The 17,884-nt window shown below is 36.2% G+C and overlaps 1 protein-coding gene across 4 annotated transcripts in view; it reads right to left on the bottom strand.

Annotated features, from left to right (window-relative positions):
• The window catches only part of ANKS1B (ankyrin repeat and sterile alpha motif domain containing 1B), a gene marked incomplete at both ends in the record, with an annotated part of 412,015 nt that overhangs the window by 337,432 nt on the left and 56,699 nt on the right, over positions 1 to 17,884 (bottom strand). For all 4 annotated transcript variants that reach the window (XM_082280940.1, XM_082280941.1, XM_082280943.1 and 1 more), the window contains 2 exons: positions 8,176 to 8,277; positions 10,443 to 10,518. In XM_082280940.1, the coding sequence (XP_082137066.1) occupies positions 8,176 to 8,277; positions 10,443 to 10,518 (178 nt within the window). The remainder of the gene's footprint in view (positions 1 to 8,175; positions 8,278 to 10,442; positions 10,519 to 17,884) is intronic.

Below are 17,884 nucleotides of genomic sequence, written 5' to 3'. Positions count from 1 at the left end.
TTATTTCAATCAAAAGTATATTTGCTACTTCATTTTACATAAAAGCCTTTTCAATTTTTCGTATTACCAGCCTGTAATTATTCATAAACATTGCTGCCAGGCAATCATTTGTTGAAAGTACTGTAAAACACTATAATGGCCAGTCCTCTAATCTGTGGAAATGGCTACAGAAATTTCGTTGTAAGGGTAATGAGTTCAGACTATCCTGTGTTTTTCTTGTCTCCTTGAAATATCAATGTAACTGTTCCATTATATTATTACAGTTAAAAGAGACTTTTATTGTAAGTTTGTGGAGAGTTTTTAGTGAAGATATTCAGGATGTTCACAATACATACAAACACTAATATTGCTAAGAAAACCAAATGTTCTGCTTGCAGCACAGATATAATACATGAGAAAAAAAAGCAAACTTGAAAATTTAGTTAAAAACAGCAGTCTCAAAAGCAATGTGCTAAAATTTCTGGGTTTTCCCCTTAAAACTTCCCTTGCCCCATGTTCACAACGTTTACAAAGACAGAAAACCATGAAATAATGCATGTGCTAAACTTCAATTTCATTACTGTTCTTTTCATATAAATACCTACATTACTTTCATGTGCTTTTCTACACAAGCTACCTCAATGGAAGACTAAAACCTTAATGAATTGCAGTGCAATAATAAATAAGAAATTGATTTATGCAATAGTGGCACCTTTTTTTTTCCAGCAGAGTGACTGGTTCTCAATTCTGGCAGTTATTCTGCATCTGCATTTTCTTGAGTTTCTGAAGTTGCTTAAATAATTTCATTCTGATCCCGACGGTAACCACAATAGCACATGTTGCACCACACACAGCAGCAAAGTAGAATAACTTCCATAAATGTCACACTGAAGCACTAAGGAGTTTCTGGGAAGTGAAATCTCCCTCATTTAATTTCTACAGTCTACCATGCACTTGTTTAGTTTGCTGTTACTCATCATTAAATAACAAATCCCAAAACCCAAATACAATCTGTGATAAAATAGACATCGGAGAAATTGAAATTGGAAATGGCATAGAACAGCATGCAGTTTGAAAATGCTTTGCAGATTGTTGGGGTATTTTTTTTTAATTGTATGATTTGAAAGTGCCATATATTAAATTTGATGGCTGGCAATGGTCCCTGGCATAATCTGTCATAAATTTCTTTATATGAAAATGGGTACTTTATTTTGTGTTTGTGTGTATGTGTGTGGGTCTGAAAGCAAAGATGAGCTGTAAGAGACTATGAGAAAACTAGTACCATGACAAAATGCACTGGAATGTTTTCCAGCTCTGTCAGCTATGGTATTTATCAAGCTAACGTGCAAGACGGAGGAGAGATAAAAAGGAAGCCAGACCCAAAGAAAATTAAAAGAAAAAAGGAAGTAATGTCCAAAAAATGTTTGCTTGGTAATTATGCAACTGTCCAAAAGGAAATGTAATTCTATCAGGTGAATGCTACAATTACTAGATCAATACAGCTATGATTAGAAAGCAAATAAAGGGAATATTCTGAAGAACTCCAACCTTGCTGTCACATAACCATACAAGATGGGTTTTAAAATATTTCTCTATTTTTATTCTTTGTCAGGCCCCACTTCCAGACCAATGCACTTACCTGCTGGAGGCTAGTTCTGAGGAAGAAATCCCAAGTTCAGCATAAGTCTTAAATACTTTAAAAAATGCAGAGTTCCTTCCAGAAAACCCTTACAAGTGGCTCACACAAGGTATGGTACAAGAGGTTTACAACAGGCTGGCAGTGTGCCAATGCTGTGAGTACCCTTGAAACTTTGGGCTTCTGTGGGACTTCTACTCCTAACTTGGTTTCATATTATTGAAAATTCTACCAGATGCATACAAGACAAAGACAGGGCCTCAGCTGCAAGAGGCTTATAGTCTAGGTAGATGTATATTTACCCATAATATTGTCAAAGAAAGAAACACAAAACAGGTGATCTCTATCAAGAGCCAAAGAAAAAACACACAAAAGCACTGGATGCTTTCAGCAGCACCTGAGTTCTATTCACCTGCAGCTGGCTAGGAATTCATCTTCAAACCCTGCCCAAACTTACTGACTGCTGGGTGCTTGAGAGACTCCTCTGTATCATTTTTCTCAAAGCAAAAATGTAATTCAGAAAAAGCTAAGCTTAGTGAATTATACCACTCCAATACCAGAAGAGTTTCCCCATCTGTGGTTTCACACAACGTTAGAAGAAAACCCATCATTCCTACAATAGGGGAGAGTAAAGGCTGTTTAGGACACAATCTGTTACATTCATAATGGGAAGAATGGACTATTTTATCTCTGTAAAAGTAAATACTACTTTACTTTACCCAAAATGGACCCTACAGCTCAGTGAGGATTAATACTAAGAGCTAAAAAAACTTTTTTAGTAGGATTCTTTCCTATAGTTACCAGATTTTATCAAAGCCCCACTCAACTGAAATAGGGTCACGTGCACAAAAGGTAATACCATAAAAATGGCCACACAGCAGTGGATATAACAAGAGTGGGGAACATAAACCAAGGAGGGAACAAGCTCTGGAAAGTTCAAACAGCTGGAACTCAAGCTTTCTCAGTTTCTGTAACACCAACTAGGCCAAAGCCAAACAGACAGTAAAGACTGAACACATAAGCAGAGAAACACAGCTGCCTCTCCACCATGAAGAGAGCATGGCCCAGCTCAGATAGAGCTGCTCCTGAACTTCCAAGGAGTGTAAAAGCACAACTTTCTTTAACTTCAGCTCTTCTTTGATCCTAATTTCTCAGTGAGGTGATAGGGTTAAGACTTTTGCTTTATTTACAAACCTTGGCTTTTTGAGTAATGGTTATATTCACCTCAGAAAACTTTTTATTTTAATGGAAAATAAAAAACCCAAACAACTTTTTCAAAACTTTTTTTTCCTTTAAATGAAGTATAAGCTCTTTTCTTTTGTTTTTAGACCCTACCTCAGCCATGCCATGGGGTAGATTCATATAGAGTGCTTCCTAGAACAATTTTTCCCCAAGGAGACCAAAAGGCTCTTTAACACTCTAGAAAAACCAAAAAAGCCAAATTTGATCAGAATACTCACTTTTTAAAACAGAAGGCTCTCCAAGTATCTAGATCAGAGAAATAGAACACATAGAAACCACTCCTCTCCACAGCCAACGTCCCTGGAGGGGGGAGCTTACACCTCCTTCACGCCACATCTTCCTGAAGGGCAGCAATCTTCAGAAAACCCTCTGCCCTCCCTAAGACTCTTCCAGAACCTGTCTGAGGATCCTACAACTCCACTTACTCCTGCCCCAGCCTGGAAGCTCTGAAAAAGCTCTTCCCAAAACAGCTCACTTGCTCCCATGGGAAGGAGCCCATGAGGCTTCATGACCCAATTCCTCTTCTCTTTACAGGACCAGCATTAGCAGAAAACTGACTGGTAATTACTATTGTCAGGTGTGTCAAGATAACAGATGAGCTGAGATGGAGGCTGGTTCACTTCAGTCTCCTAAATTTCAGAGGACAATTTCTAAATGATTAAAGTTTAACTAAATCCCAGAAAAAGCTCAAATCAGTAGATGTTTTTGTGCATGTGTTCAGGGAAGATAACAGAAACAAGCACTGAAGTACTCCTATGATTGTGAGATAGGTAAGGGTGAAGCTAAACTTTCAGTCGTAACAACAGCAGTTAAATTAATTCATGAACACAGTTAATACTCTACAGCTTTTGCACAAGAGCCTACAGAAGAAGCTGAGAAGTCCCCAGAAAAACAAAACAAAACACCCCATAAACAACAACAAAAAACCCATAAACAATGAAGGGGGATTGAGATCTCAATTATTTTCATCCCACACAGCTGTAATTAAATACTTGACTGAAAACCTATTCCATTCTTCCGTGAGGCTGGCCTCCTGCACTCAAGGGAATGGAAGATCGACTTGTCCACAGAAAGAGCAGAAGAGAGAGTGAGAATACAGGAAAGAAAAAAAAAAAAGCAAAAAAAAAAAGCCAGAGCTAGTGACACCAAAGCTATTTAAGCAGAGAGGAATAGAAAGGAGTTCTGGTTCTGCAGCTGCTTCTGCATTTTCCATTTATGAATAATTTGGTAACAGGTACAATGTTGGGTTCCTAAGCAGCTTCAGCAGAAGAGAGGAAACAGTTTTCCACTGCACCTCCCTCCATACTGTCTATGCAGCAGTGTTTACTGTGCCTGCCTGGGGCTTGTGGCATTTTTCATCTGTTTATCTAGTATCTCCTTTGTTTCATAATAACAAGAATTCTGCTTCCAGAAATAGTAAAAGAGCAAGATTCTAATAGAGAGCATAGTGGGCTGTGGAGAAAGAGTTGAAAGACGGTATAGCTCGCACCTGCGTCACGTTCACATGTGCTAAAACTAAAACACAGCTGGTTGGTTTAATTTTAGGCCTACCAGCCTTGGCGACATCCCTTGTATCTCCAATGCCTAATTATAAAAGCCCTAAGTGCCAATACTGTTAACTGCTTCAGCGCTGACTATTGTTGTTTCACTGCACTCATGAAATGCATCCAATAGCCTGGCCTTGCTTGGCACAATATCCTAATTCTCCCCTCTTTGAGTACATAGTGCCTATACAGCTTTTTCTTCCTTACCACATTAAGAATCCAAACCCTAATAAGCATTTTTGAGTTCAATGCTACTCACACCTGATGAAGACACAGAAAATGATGTGACATATGCAAAAGACATAGAATTCAAACCTGAACTGTCGTTTCTATGAATTCCAATTATAACTATTAGCTTACTCCGCCTTTTCCATGTTGCTCTTTAAAGTGATCTTTAATTTATTTTCCTTCTATCAGATAATGTGCCAACCTCTCAAAAAAGATGGCAGACTTTTCAAACAGAAAAAAAATATTTTTGCAGAAACTTCCACTTGTCTTTTCTCAGGATAGTGAGAAAAGATGTAAAATAAGGACCACAAAAATACTAGGATCACATCTAAAACCTCACGGGCAAAAGGCTTTGTTTCTTTAAACCTAAAATCCGTAAAAAGTCATTTTCTAAATATTCTTTAAAAGAGGGAGAACAATTTCTATCCACAAATATTAAATTCTGGGAGGGCATTTATCCACAGGTGGATATCAGCCGTGTTGGGTTTAGTATCAGCTGAATGGATTTAGTGTTACTGCCTCCATGAACTGCTTCTAAACACATAAATTACTTTTATCTCCTTCAAAGAAGTTTCTCATAAACATCCCCAAAGGCAACTCATTTTCTTTCTAAACATTTCTCAGAACTCTGTTATCCCTCTGCATATAGGGGTGTAGAACCTATCAGGCCCACCAGTAGTACCAGTCACATTATTTCCTTGTCCATTTCTGCCAGCCTGTTCATATGCATCTTTCAGCCTTTGTTTTATATTTTAAAAGCTAATGTTTTGTGGCAGGGACAAATATTATGCTATGTTAATACTGTAAACTGTAAAGTGACACTCATAACAGTGCAAGGGTGAACCAGTAAAAATTAATGAGAATGCTTGGTGATAAAATCTTAGTCTATCCTGGCAACAAGGTGAAAGAACAAATTTAGTGCCACTATGTCTGCATAATGCACAAAATTAGCAAGAAAATTACAAAATCTAGCCAGTTAATTGTCTGACACCATTAATTTAATTTTTATTTCCTATAAGTCTACATGAAGGAGACATGTGAGCTGCTCTAGACAACCATCTGAAGACAGCAGCCTTAACGGGAATGTATTTGGAAGTCACTAAACCTCTTTTAGTAATTGCCCTTTCTTTGCATGGAATTTGTTATGCACTGAAGTCAAACTCAATTATAGTACATTCAGGATTCCAAAAATCCCAGTGCTTCACTGATTTTTCAGCTACAATAGGATAAATACCCACACTTTAGTGAAGAGTATACTCAACTGTCTTTTTAGAGGAGGATAGGTCAACCATACCATCAGTAGTGTTAGTACTGAATCCTGCCACTCCTGATTTTTTCAGCTTCAGCTTATAGTTCAAACTTTGATGGATAAAGGTTCAGTGAACATCTTGCTTATGAAAAAGAATCTAAGAAAGTTCCACAAGTGAGTTCTGAAGGAGCTCCTCAGGTTGTCTTAAGAGTCAGAATGGCATCTTTGTAACCATTTCTCATCCTTGCACATCACTTCTTATTATAGGCAGAGAGCAAAAATAAACAGCTGCTCATTACAAGGCAGTTTCATCACACTAATAAGAGCTGAAAGTACTAAGCAGTCATTTTTATACTCCAAGGCACACATTTGAAAAAGATTGCATGTCAAAGCAACAAAAAGCCTTGAAATTAATATATTTCTTTTTCTCTGTGTGTGTGGTAAAGACTGAGGGCAGGTACTGATCTACCAACATGAGAAACCCATGAGAGGGGTTTGGGTGCTTTATTTATTCATAGAGCAAGAGTAATTTGAAAAAAATGTTCACCAGTGGGGTTGAGACTGCAAGGTTATCACACTAAGGAGAAAATGGAACAAAAGAGAGATACTCAAATTAAAATTAGTTTAGTTGATGATGGGACTTTATGATGAATCTTAGATTAATACCTGAAGGACGATTGATTTGGATCTCTAAGAAAGTGGGAGCTCTGACTGACCCTTTTCCTGCCACTGAAGAAGTTCCAGTATGACATTAACCCTCTTTTCCTCTACATGGTACTATATTCATGCTGCAGCTCTGTGAGGACATAAAGGTTGAAATTTGAGTCTGAGTCAAATTAGGAACTCCCTTCTGCTGACAGAGGAAAGCCCCTTGTCCCCCACACATATCTTCCTCACTACTTTTCGATGCACATTTCTGTCAGTTACCTGGGACAGAGGTAACTCTGGGACCTGAATTACACTGGAAACAAGCTAATTAAAACAACAAGTATATTTGCAAATTTTTAATATTATTTCTTATTATTTTATATGTATAATAAATATATATTCTGTATTCTACCAGTTCATTAACTGAATCAAGTCACTTTGAAGCCTCATGTAAATGGGGAATATGTAAGGGAACTGTGTAGGTGGAAGTAGGGGAGGAGGAAGCAGGGAAGTGAGAGAAAAGGCAAAGGAAAATAGGAAGAAGGGAGAGAGGGAGACCTCAAGGCAAGCTGTTAACTGGTTCATAACATGAATTTAACATATATTAAACATAAATAACAATTACTAGATTCATGCATAACATGAATCTCCTCCTTACAGGAATACCTCTCCTAAAGCCTGCAAAAGTTTCATTATAGGAGCTTTGTGTCTTTAGTCCATCATCTTACTGGAAAACTTTACGGAAGCTCATCAACAAGTTTGGAAGTTATTCAGAAAAGAAACAGCACAGTGTGGCCACGTGACCTCATTTTCTCTAGGAATTGTCCTTATAAAATACAGTTATGCATCAGTCTGAAGCATGAGCTAGTTCATATGTAGAACCAACATTGAACTGATTAAAATGGCTTATTTAAAGGTGGGAATAATCAATACTGATGAAGATGCAGCACTGATACCTGCAGGGACCTCCTCTATCAAATGCACTTAATGAAAAGCTAATCTGAAAATGCAGGGAACAAATTCCAAAGGAGAGAAGAAATTAAGTTTAACACTGAATTATGTGCTAGTTCATGTTTTACCACTTCTAGAGTAAAAGATTGAAGTAAACAATGGACTTCCATCAACCTTACACCATGAAAGTAAGATAGGGAATGAGAAAAAACGTATGAATGAAAAATTTTATTATTTCTCCTGTAATAACAAGAAATACTGCCTGGTTTATTATTTTTTTTTTAATTTATGGAAAATGAGAAAATTATAATGAAATTATTTGAAAAATTGTCGTCATCTTTCAGTCATTTAGTTGCTATTTATGAACAAATGACGCATTTCAATTTTAGGTTATCATTACAATTTAATGGAACTGCTATTGAAATATTACAATATGTTATGGTGTAATGAAGAATGTACAAAGACTAACTGTAAGTGACACACCATGCTAATGTCAATGGCCCACAAAAAAGAAAGGTTTTACTCTGAAATTCAGATATTGGACAACTTATTTTCTTTCAACTAGCAAACAAGACTTCTGTCTTTTTGAAACAAAAGACTGCTCCTTTGTAAAATGAAACATTTAAAGAGTAGAAATTACCATGTACATTCATATTTCTCTATTGTCTCTAACAAATGTATAATAGAATATGGCTTACCTTGAAGTAGGGCTGCAATTTGGAGAGACTGCTGAGATGGATGCTCTTTAAGTATATCCAAAACTGTTCTACCCAAACTGTCCTTTATGTTGGTATCAATCCCTGAAAAAGAAAGGGATCTGTGGTGGAATATTTAACCCTAAGTGCTTTGGATTATAAATGTGGTATATCAGACTCAACTACCCGACAAATTGAAAGCAAGTGGTTTTACAACTGCATTACAGCTGAAGTACATGATACATTTCTGTTTAAAGCTTGAGTAGCCTAAAAATCACATGCTGACATGGATGGTTTTTATGTTTCTATATATCATGGGGATATAAAGTAACCAAATTTGGGATTATTTTAACAGATTGTTCCTAAGGAACAGCCATCCTGAAAAGGATATTTTATAAAATCAAGAAATTCTCAGAATATTATTACTACATTTCTCTCCAAACTGCTTTAATTAACTGGGGACTTTCTAGTCCATAGTACCAGTATGAGTTTTGGGAGCAAGACTGAAAAGGTTTTTATATTTATGTTAACAAAATTCTACTTCATGGCAACATTTTCAAAATTCATGCCCTGAATAGACTGAAATACCCATGTGTAGTATACAGGCACTATGAACAGCCACAGCATTTCCTCACAGACTGTCCATACTGCTAACAAAGTAATGTTTTGGCTTTAACTGTGAATTAAGTTTGAGACTTGCCCATAATCAGAACCTGTTGCATGTGGTACTGTGTGACTCTCTACCTTTGTCTTGGAAATGTTTGCCTTATGGTAGAATGCTCAAGTTGTTTTTCAGTTTAGATGTACTTTCATAAAAAGTAAAGGTATGAAATGTCCTAAAACAAAGTGAAATTCTTCTCAGGACACTGAACAGAGAAAATCAGAGGAAGCAGGATTTATAAGGACATTCTGAAAGCATTCTCCAGAAAAGGCTGCAATTACAGTTATTTCCTAACCCAATGGATAGTTTCCTAATTTCGTTTTGTGAGAAACAAAAAATTTTCTCACTGAAAAAACCCCCAAAATATTGCTGGGCTATTTAGCAGCAGCAGTTGACTTTCAGAGGCCAGACACACTAACTCACATCTTTCCTTTGTAGTAGCTACTTAAAACATCTTCTGAGTCTTTTTGAAGCGGAACTAGAGACAAGGGGATTGTTAGGTACAAAAGGCAGAAGGTGGGGAGTGCTGCAGAAGTGCAGAGCATTTGGGGTTGAAGGAGTTCGCGGTGAAGGTTCTACTCCACTGTCTTGACAATTGCATACTGGTAGAGCCTGTAACGTATTAATCTAAAATAGGTGGGCTTTTTCTGTGGTCTAAAGGGCTTCCTATGTTTGTGTGATGTTCTCCAGTCCTTCCTCTTTATGAAATAAAAAGGCCCTGCCTTTTTGCGGGCAGGTGAAGATCCCTTTCAGCCTCCTTTTTCATCCAAACAGAAAAGCAACTTGGAAGGACCTTTTTTTTCTGAAAACAGAGCTGAGATCAGGGATACACTAGTTTAGTTGAGATTCAGATGAAGACCTGTGATTAGCATATACGTTTTTTTGCAATATAGAAGTAACACAATGAGAACTGATAATAAAGATCAATGAGATCCCTTGGTGTAATGGAAGTTCACAGATCTACAAGAAATTATTTCTAAGTATTTTCATTCTCATTGGTCTTCCCACTTATCTGAGAAGACAGTTGTCTAGATGAGTCATTTACCTATAACAACTCTGAAACTCTACTACACTCCTCTGTGTAGTAGAGGAGTTTGCGTGGACTTTATATCCCTGTTCTTCTTTTCTTTCAGGACAAATGCAATTCTCAGAGACACAGTGCCCTCCCCCTTCTTCACAGGCACTCAGTTTATCCAGGAAATGAAGAAGCAAGCAGAATGGTGTATTTTCTAGGAATAGCTAACCGAAGGAAATAAATGCGAACATGAATCTTCTGGTCTCTACATCAAAGAATATTCTTGGCTGCCTTTCAGAGTGAATAACAAAATTTTATGTAGCCATTTTGTTCTCATAATCCATTTATTCTCAGAATATGGTGGCATACACTGAGTCATATATGGAATTTCTGAGTCTGAACATCACCTTTGTTCTCTGTGTATAGCAATTTCTTATTCTAAAAGAACACTGTTTTAATGAGAAGTACATGTGATTAGATTTTCAAAGGCTGATAAAGATAAAAGTTATTTGTATAACCAAAATTTAAGGAGGCATACACCAGATTAGGAAAATTAAGTATATTTGTTCAGTGTTTCCTGTAAATCAGATTTACCTGTTTCAAGCAAAATGCGTACTACCTCCACCTTTCCAAATAGGGCTGCTTCATGTAGGGCACTCCCTTTTTCTGTCTAGAAAAGAAATATTGTGACATTTAAGATAGCAATTAATCTTTCTGTAAAGAATACACTTGGAAAATAAGTATTTCTTTTTTCCCCTCTACTTTACCTACACATAAAAAACTGAATGGGCAAGAATAAATACTACCATTTTTTATTATTCAAGACAAAAGCAAAAACGCTGTCAGTTCTACTATAAAATTAATAACCATATCAGAAAATATATTAGGAATGTAAAACAGCTCCCTGTTAACAAGCCTGCACTTGTGTAAAATTTCTAGACTCCTATTATAGGCAGAGAAAATCTAGTCAACATCATCAGTGGAACACAGCTCTTCAAGCAGAGTCAGACAGTTTAAATGTGGACATCTACAATGAGATGTTTTAATGTGAAACGAGATCACACCCTAGAAGGTCAATTCAGTTATGTGGTGAGAGATGCCCTAGGATATCCTGGTCTCCAGCTGATGATCCAGCTGCTGGTCCAGTTGATGTTCACATTTGATCTACCTCACATCTGCCCCATACAGATGACTCAGATATCCTAAGGCACCCCCAACAGCTTTAGATGCCTATGCTTATGTCATTTAAATTCTACCTTATATGTCTGTGAACTTGATTTTGCAGATTTTTTTTACACAAAATTCTTTGTGAGTAGACTTCTGCTCAAATAAAATTTACAGTACTGAGAAACACACTACCTCTCTTAACAAGCTACTTTTCTTAGTATTTTATACTGCTGTTAATGAAAAATGTGAACAGAATAACTTTCCATCCAATAGCATTAGCATTAGCTAGAGCATTACTAGATCTCACTGAATATCTGACTTACCTCCTGTTTTTTTGACAGTAAATTAGATTTTGAAATTTATTTCTGGCAAATGTTAATGGCTTTACTTCTTGAATTTGTTTTTTCTATACTTTATCCAAGTCATACATGCTATGGTAGAAAGACCTTAAAGATACACACACAAAAAACCCAATTCTGAAATAAAAGAGTAATTCATTATTAATTAGTTGTGTCAGAATGCATCAGAGTTACAGCAATGCAATGACAGGATATTTAGAGGTAATCAGAGATCCCGAGATAGGATGTGAGCACACTGTAAGTGTACATATGTCCTACCAATGCTTAGTACATGGAGGTACAAAGTAGAGCATGCCCAGTGACATCTACATCCTGCCCACCACTTCCACTAACAGTAGAACAGAGAGCAGAGGAAGTCAGTAAGAGAGTATACATATGAAACACATATCTCAAAGCAATTTCTAATATTTCCATTTTCAGAAGCAATCCAGTTGAACATTCACAGGTTTATTTGGAAGAAGAAGACTAAATATTCAGATTTACTTAGAGATGGTTTCAGAATCCTTTACTCAAATAGTATCTTCAGGATATTTCCAGTTAGTTCAATTGACTTCAACGTGGGATAACTCTGCAATGACAGTGCAACCACAAAGATACACACAGAGATTAATGTGCAGCTCAGACATTTCTCAGAAATGTCACCGATCATTATAGTTCTGATTACTGAAAGAGGCTTGACATCAGCAATCTTGAAAAAAGCCTATTATCCTCTTTGTGTCATATGGCATTTCCTTTGGATCGATCACTTACTGACATGAATAAACCTCAAGACTACTGGGTGGACCTGGTACTGTTAAGATAGAGTTCTCTGTCGTCGAGGAGGAGTGTTGACAGGTCAAGGGAGGTGACCTCCCCTTCTGTTCACTACTGGTTGGTCCACACCTGAAACGCTCTGTTCAGTTCTGGGCTCCCCTGCACAAGATGGAGACAGAGCTACTAGAGAGAGACACTAAAATTGTTAAGAGACACGAGCATCTCTTCTATGAGGAAAGGCAGAGAGAGCTGGGACAGTTTAGCCTAGACAAATGAAGGCTTACAGAGGATCTCATCAATGTGTACAAATATCTGAAGGGAGGGTATAAAGAAGTCTAAGCCAGTGACAAAAGAGATAATGGGGAAAAACTGAAACACAGTAGGTTCTGTTTGAACATAAGAAAACTTTTTTTTTTCTGCTTTGCAGAGCAACTGAGCCCTGGTACAGGTTGTCCAGGGAAGTTGTAGGGTCTCAGTCCTTGAAGATATTCAGAAATTGTTTGGACACAGTCCTGGGCAACTTATTCCATGGGATTCTGCTTGAAAAGGGCGAGTTGGACCACATGACCTCCAGAGTTCCTGTCCAAAATCAACCATGCTCTGATTCTGTCAGGGATAGGAATTAGTGATGTATACACCAACAATGAAATCCACAGAGGTTCAATTGTTAGAGGAAGCCAGAGCACTAAATTTTATTTCTAAGAGATTGAACTGCAGAGATGGAAACCAGTTGCACCTTGACTAAAATTGCAGAGGTAATTCTGTACTAGTAAGGAACCTTGTTTAATGGAAAAAATGGATAACTATACTGACAACAACTTTCTAAAATCCATTGCTGTACTACGATCTGAGACTGAGAAAGATCAATGTTCCAGCATACTGAATCAACAGCTTTGAGGACAAGGAATAGGATCTATCCTCAGATGACTCAGTTAAAGGGTGGAATACGATCACTGACACTTGCAGCAGTCCTTTCTGTTGATCAAAACTCCCCACTGGAAGAAAGGTAAGTCATATTTTTCCTTGATGAAAGCACACATCTTGTAAGAAAATGAATGAAAACTAACATGAGAAGAGAAACTTCCTGCAGATGTGTAAGGCAAAAGAATCTATCTGGGGTCAACTTGAGAGCCAGAAGACAGTTCTGCTATGCAAAAAGGGCATAGAGGAACTTAAGCCACTTTTACGTATGTAATTTGTAGAGTCGGGAGAGTTAAGTTAAATGTCATTTTTTTTCCTTATATACTTTCTTGCTTCTTAGTCTATTCTACCATGATATTTCCTGTCATATCAGAACACGATCCTAAGATGCTTTACAGACATTCCACACTGCCCTGCATTTTAGGGCAGCCTATGCGTTATAACTCTGAGCTATCAGACAATACTAATGAATGTCATATCCTGGAAATGAGACATATACTATGAACAGTTTGCTCAAAAGAGGAATTTAAAAGGCACACCATATCAACAGTGCCAGGATTGGTACACTATAAAGGTGATTTTCTGAACAAGAGGGGAAATATTACCATGAAACTGAGCTAAAATCAACCTGAGAATATGGAGGTTGAAAGCACAGTTGTAAGATGCAGATCCGTAATCCTGCATAAGATGTCATGGAGACGAATGCTGACAGAAATCTTAAAAGCCCTAGGCAGGTTTTCATAGTAATAGTGAATAACTAACAAGTGAATCAGATCCCTTGACCCAAAAACTACCCAGAAGGCAGAAATGTCCTTGTTACCAGACAGTTCAGTTACCAAATTCTGCTTTAACTTAGAGGAAATGCTGAACCTCGGGATGAACAGGGCCAAGAGAAATTTAGACTGGCTGAGTAGATGTATCTCTGTAAATGTACGTCTTACTACTTGAAGGTAGGTTTTTTTCCTCGTGCAATAGAGCATTTGCACAAATTGCAATTAAAAGAAGGATTAAAAACTCTAATAAAAAGGAGGATTAAAAACTATAGTTGCAAATAATTTCTATATATTAAGATGAGCTAGATCTTTTAAATAGATCTTTTTCCCTTATAACGGTGTACTTGTGCACTAATATATTCTTCTTGTTTATACTACAGCAAGTGAGCTTAAGATTTATAGACAATGATCACTGCTTTACTTCCTGAAACTTCCATTGCCTTGGATCATATTTTCCTGGCAAAGTGAACACTACCATTGTATTTGGAAAGTCTTTCCCAGTCATATTAATATGAAAACTGCTGGCAATTTTTCATGAACAAAGTGAGCTAAAGTCTGCTTGAGTTTTCACCAATGAATAATATATTGATTCTCTGGAATAAGTTTTCTGTATATGAAATACAGAGAACTAGAGCACAAATTGTGCTAAGCGTATAATAAAACGGTCCCTGCCTCTGCTTACTGCTAAATACAGGTAAAATGTCACAGCTGGACACATAAACCAAGCTAGGACAGGAGGACATTGTCAACAGGCACACCAAAATACTCAAGTCAACTTGGCATACAATTTGCAGGCTCAGAGAGAAGCATCAAGGGTTTTAAAAATTACAGATTTTCTTTTAATTACGCAAATATGCAAGAGCTTGTAATTAGGTCACTTGTCCCTATTCATAGGCAGTTTACTGCAGTTCTGACAGGGATTTCAGACAGAATCTGAAGGACAGAATGGTAGCTTTGCAAATTGATTCACGGAATATCCTCCATATACAGTGAGAGCAAAAATGAAGGGGCACAGCTTTTTGTAGGAGAACTACAGTGATAAGCAGTGGAAATTGCTGTCATTATTGGAACAGACAGGGAAAACAAATAGGGATAGATGAAAGTTGGATAAGCAGAAGGGCCCAAGATTTTAAGGTACTTACAATTATTAAACTACTGTTTACATGAAACATACTGAACTGTGCAGAATCTTAATTTACTGAGGGCCCAAGATCTATCACTCAACCAAAACCTGTGTTTTTTTCATATGTTTCAATTTAAATGAAAACTTCAAAGCATAAAGAGATTAAACAGATGTGTATTGCCCACTCCTAAATAATTTCAGATTGAAGGATATTGGATAGACCTGGGAAATTAGTAAAATGTGTGATTAATTAAACCAAAAATTAAATGCTGTCTTTTATTAGCCCAAATATTTGCTGTGATTAAAAGTGCTCAGGGAGTACAGAAGAGAAAGATAAGATGGCTAAAGTAAACTTCCTATTTAAACAAATACATCTTTACAATTACAGAGTGATATGTGACACGCTACTTCTATAATCATCTCTAAACGTTCCAAGAGGTTTTTACTGGCGACAAACTGAATTTATTTAACATGTGTACAATTGTATTTACCATGTAAGATTTTGGTTTGTATATTGTTCTTTCCCAATCAGTGATGCAGACCAATTTAATTAACAACAAAATAACTGAGTTTAGTTTTAAGTAACAGGCTGATATTTTATGTTCTCCTTAGTTTAATAAGCTGCCAGTAATCATCAACAGAATTTTTCAGAGGCTATTGAAGTAATAAGTTAATAGTAGGTACAGAGCCAAATCACCAATATGCTAAAATGCTGAATGAAAAGGAACATATTGATAGAGAATATGTACACCGGTAAGAAAACAAATAAATTATATTTCCTTATGGCAAGTAGGACAAAAACAGAAGGAAGAAGATAAACTAGTGGAAAAAAAACCCCACAAACCCAAAAACCCCTGCCTCTGAATAACTACAAAAAAAATATCTAAGAATATAAATTACTTAAAAGCAATCAGAATAAAAATAAATAAAAAAAATTATAAGCCTTATAATTTTAGTGTAGATGCCAAAGAGATCACCATTATTAAAAGAAAATCTCATTTCTGAAAAGAAGTTTGCCAAAAAAAAAAATGCAGCCACTGTATTTTTTAAAGACCAGTGAAAAACTTTTTAGTATAACTCTAGATAAAAATGGCTTAGGAGAATTCACAGTAGTGCTAAAATTATCTAAATTACATAAGAGGAAGAACACATTTCATAAAAGCATTGTGTAATATTTTGCCCTCATGTAACCATCAGTTTGTAAGTTGCCATGACAGACTATTTTTCTTCAATTATTCTATTTCTTAAATATCAATTCAGGCATCAGTTTCCTTCTGAATTTTTTCTCATTCATTTTCTAGAGATAGAAAAGAAATTGTACATTCAGAAATATGCATTTGAAAGTTCTGTGTTGTTGTAGCATTAAACTTTTCTAAATTACTGAAGATGTAGCAATAGTAAAGGACAGATAAAAAATGAGCTGCTTACATTAACCTTTGCAAGCATCTTTCTTTCTAGCAAAGAAAACCAAAATCAAATTAAATTGAAAGCCTGATGGGAGGCAAACTCACAAGCAGACAAATCACAGAAAAGTGTTTCACTTTAAAATAGTTTGAAGCAAGTACCAACATTAACTCAAAACATGCAAGAGATAATAAAAGTAGTAAAACAATTTTACCACATTTTCCTTTGGAAGGCACTTGAGAATATCCTCTTTTAATCTTAAAATACATTAATATTTTCTGATTTGCTTTCTTGCTTTTTCTTTTTTTTAACCTATCCTTTCTTCCCCACTTCACATTCTTTTTCTCAAAAGTTGATAAACATGATCTTGATGGTTCCAGAATCCAGAAATAAAACTGCATGGAATCCAGGTCCAATCTTTCTATGTAAAAGGGAATTTTGTGTATAAAGGAGTTTGATTAAATGCACCTAAAGCTTAAAATGGATATAAAAATTAATCAAAGTTAGGCAAAGTTCGCAAGATTTGTTCACAGATTCACAGAATCTTCTGAGTTGGAAGTGACCCAGAGGGATCATGATGTCCAAATTGCAAGTTAATGGCCCATACAGGGATCAAACCCACAATTTTGGTGTTTTTATCACCAGGCTCTAACCAACTGCTAAGTGGTAGAGAATGGTTGAATGCGACTCTAAAGTAGATATAATTACGTTTGGTTGGTTTTTTTATCTGAAAATAGATTTAAACCTGAAAAAACCTTAATTCAAGCATATTTTATATAGCAAGAGAGACAGCAAGAAAGTTATTTTAAATCTGAAGATAAAATCCACACTACGACAAATACATTGGCATCAATCAAATCAAGAGAAATCATAAGATCGAGGTAACATTTCAGAACACATAACAGAATCCAGTCCTCTGTAGTTAAAAGGCTTGGACACCTTCCAGTACAAAGAATTGAATATAAAATGTACTGCTGCTGTACCTTGTGTCTCTTCCCATCTATGTCTATTTTATTTAAAGTTACCCCTTTTACGTCATTATCAGTTACTGTGCATAAAACTAGACGCAACAAACAGCTGACAGGTTGGAGTCTGTAACTGCAAGCATGTATTGCTATAGAATTTTCTCTTAGATTTATACAACAAGCGCTTAGAAATGCAGAAAATCAAAATTGTTATTACTAAGTAACTTTAGAATGGAATAATTACAGGAAAATGAGCTCTCAGTCAAACTGTTTCAGATTGCTGTGACCACGAAAGGCCATAGCTTTAGAAAATCAGCTTAGTATCTTTACAGCCACTGCTGTAGAAAATATATTTATATACACCTACATGAACAGTTGATATGATTTGTGTATCTACATGTCTCAAGACAACATTAAAACATGCACCCAGCTTTGAAGATATGTATCTTTCTTGAGTTATCCCTTTTAACACATCCCCTTTTGAGTTGTAATAAATAAAGCTGTATTACATATCACCTTGCAGCATTTCTAACAAAGTAAATGCAAGTTTACTTTAAAGAAAGAAATGTAA

The sequence above is a fragment of the Coloeus monedula genome (assembly GCF_965178545.1).
Source record: "Coloeus monedula genome assembly, chromosome: 4".
NCBI classification, from domain to species: Eukaryota; Metazoa; Chordata; class Aves; order Passeriformes; family Corvidae; genus Coloeus; species Coloeus monedula.
This window is presented reverse-complemented; position numbering and strand designations above follow the sequence as displayed.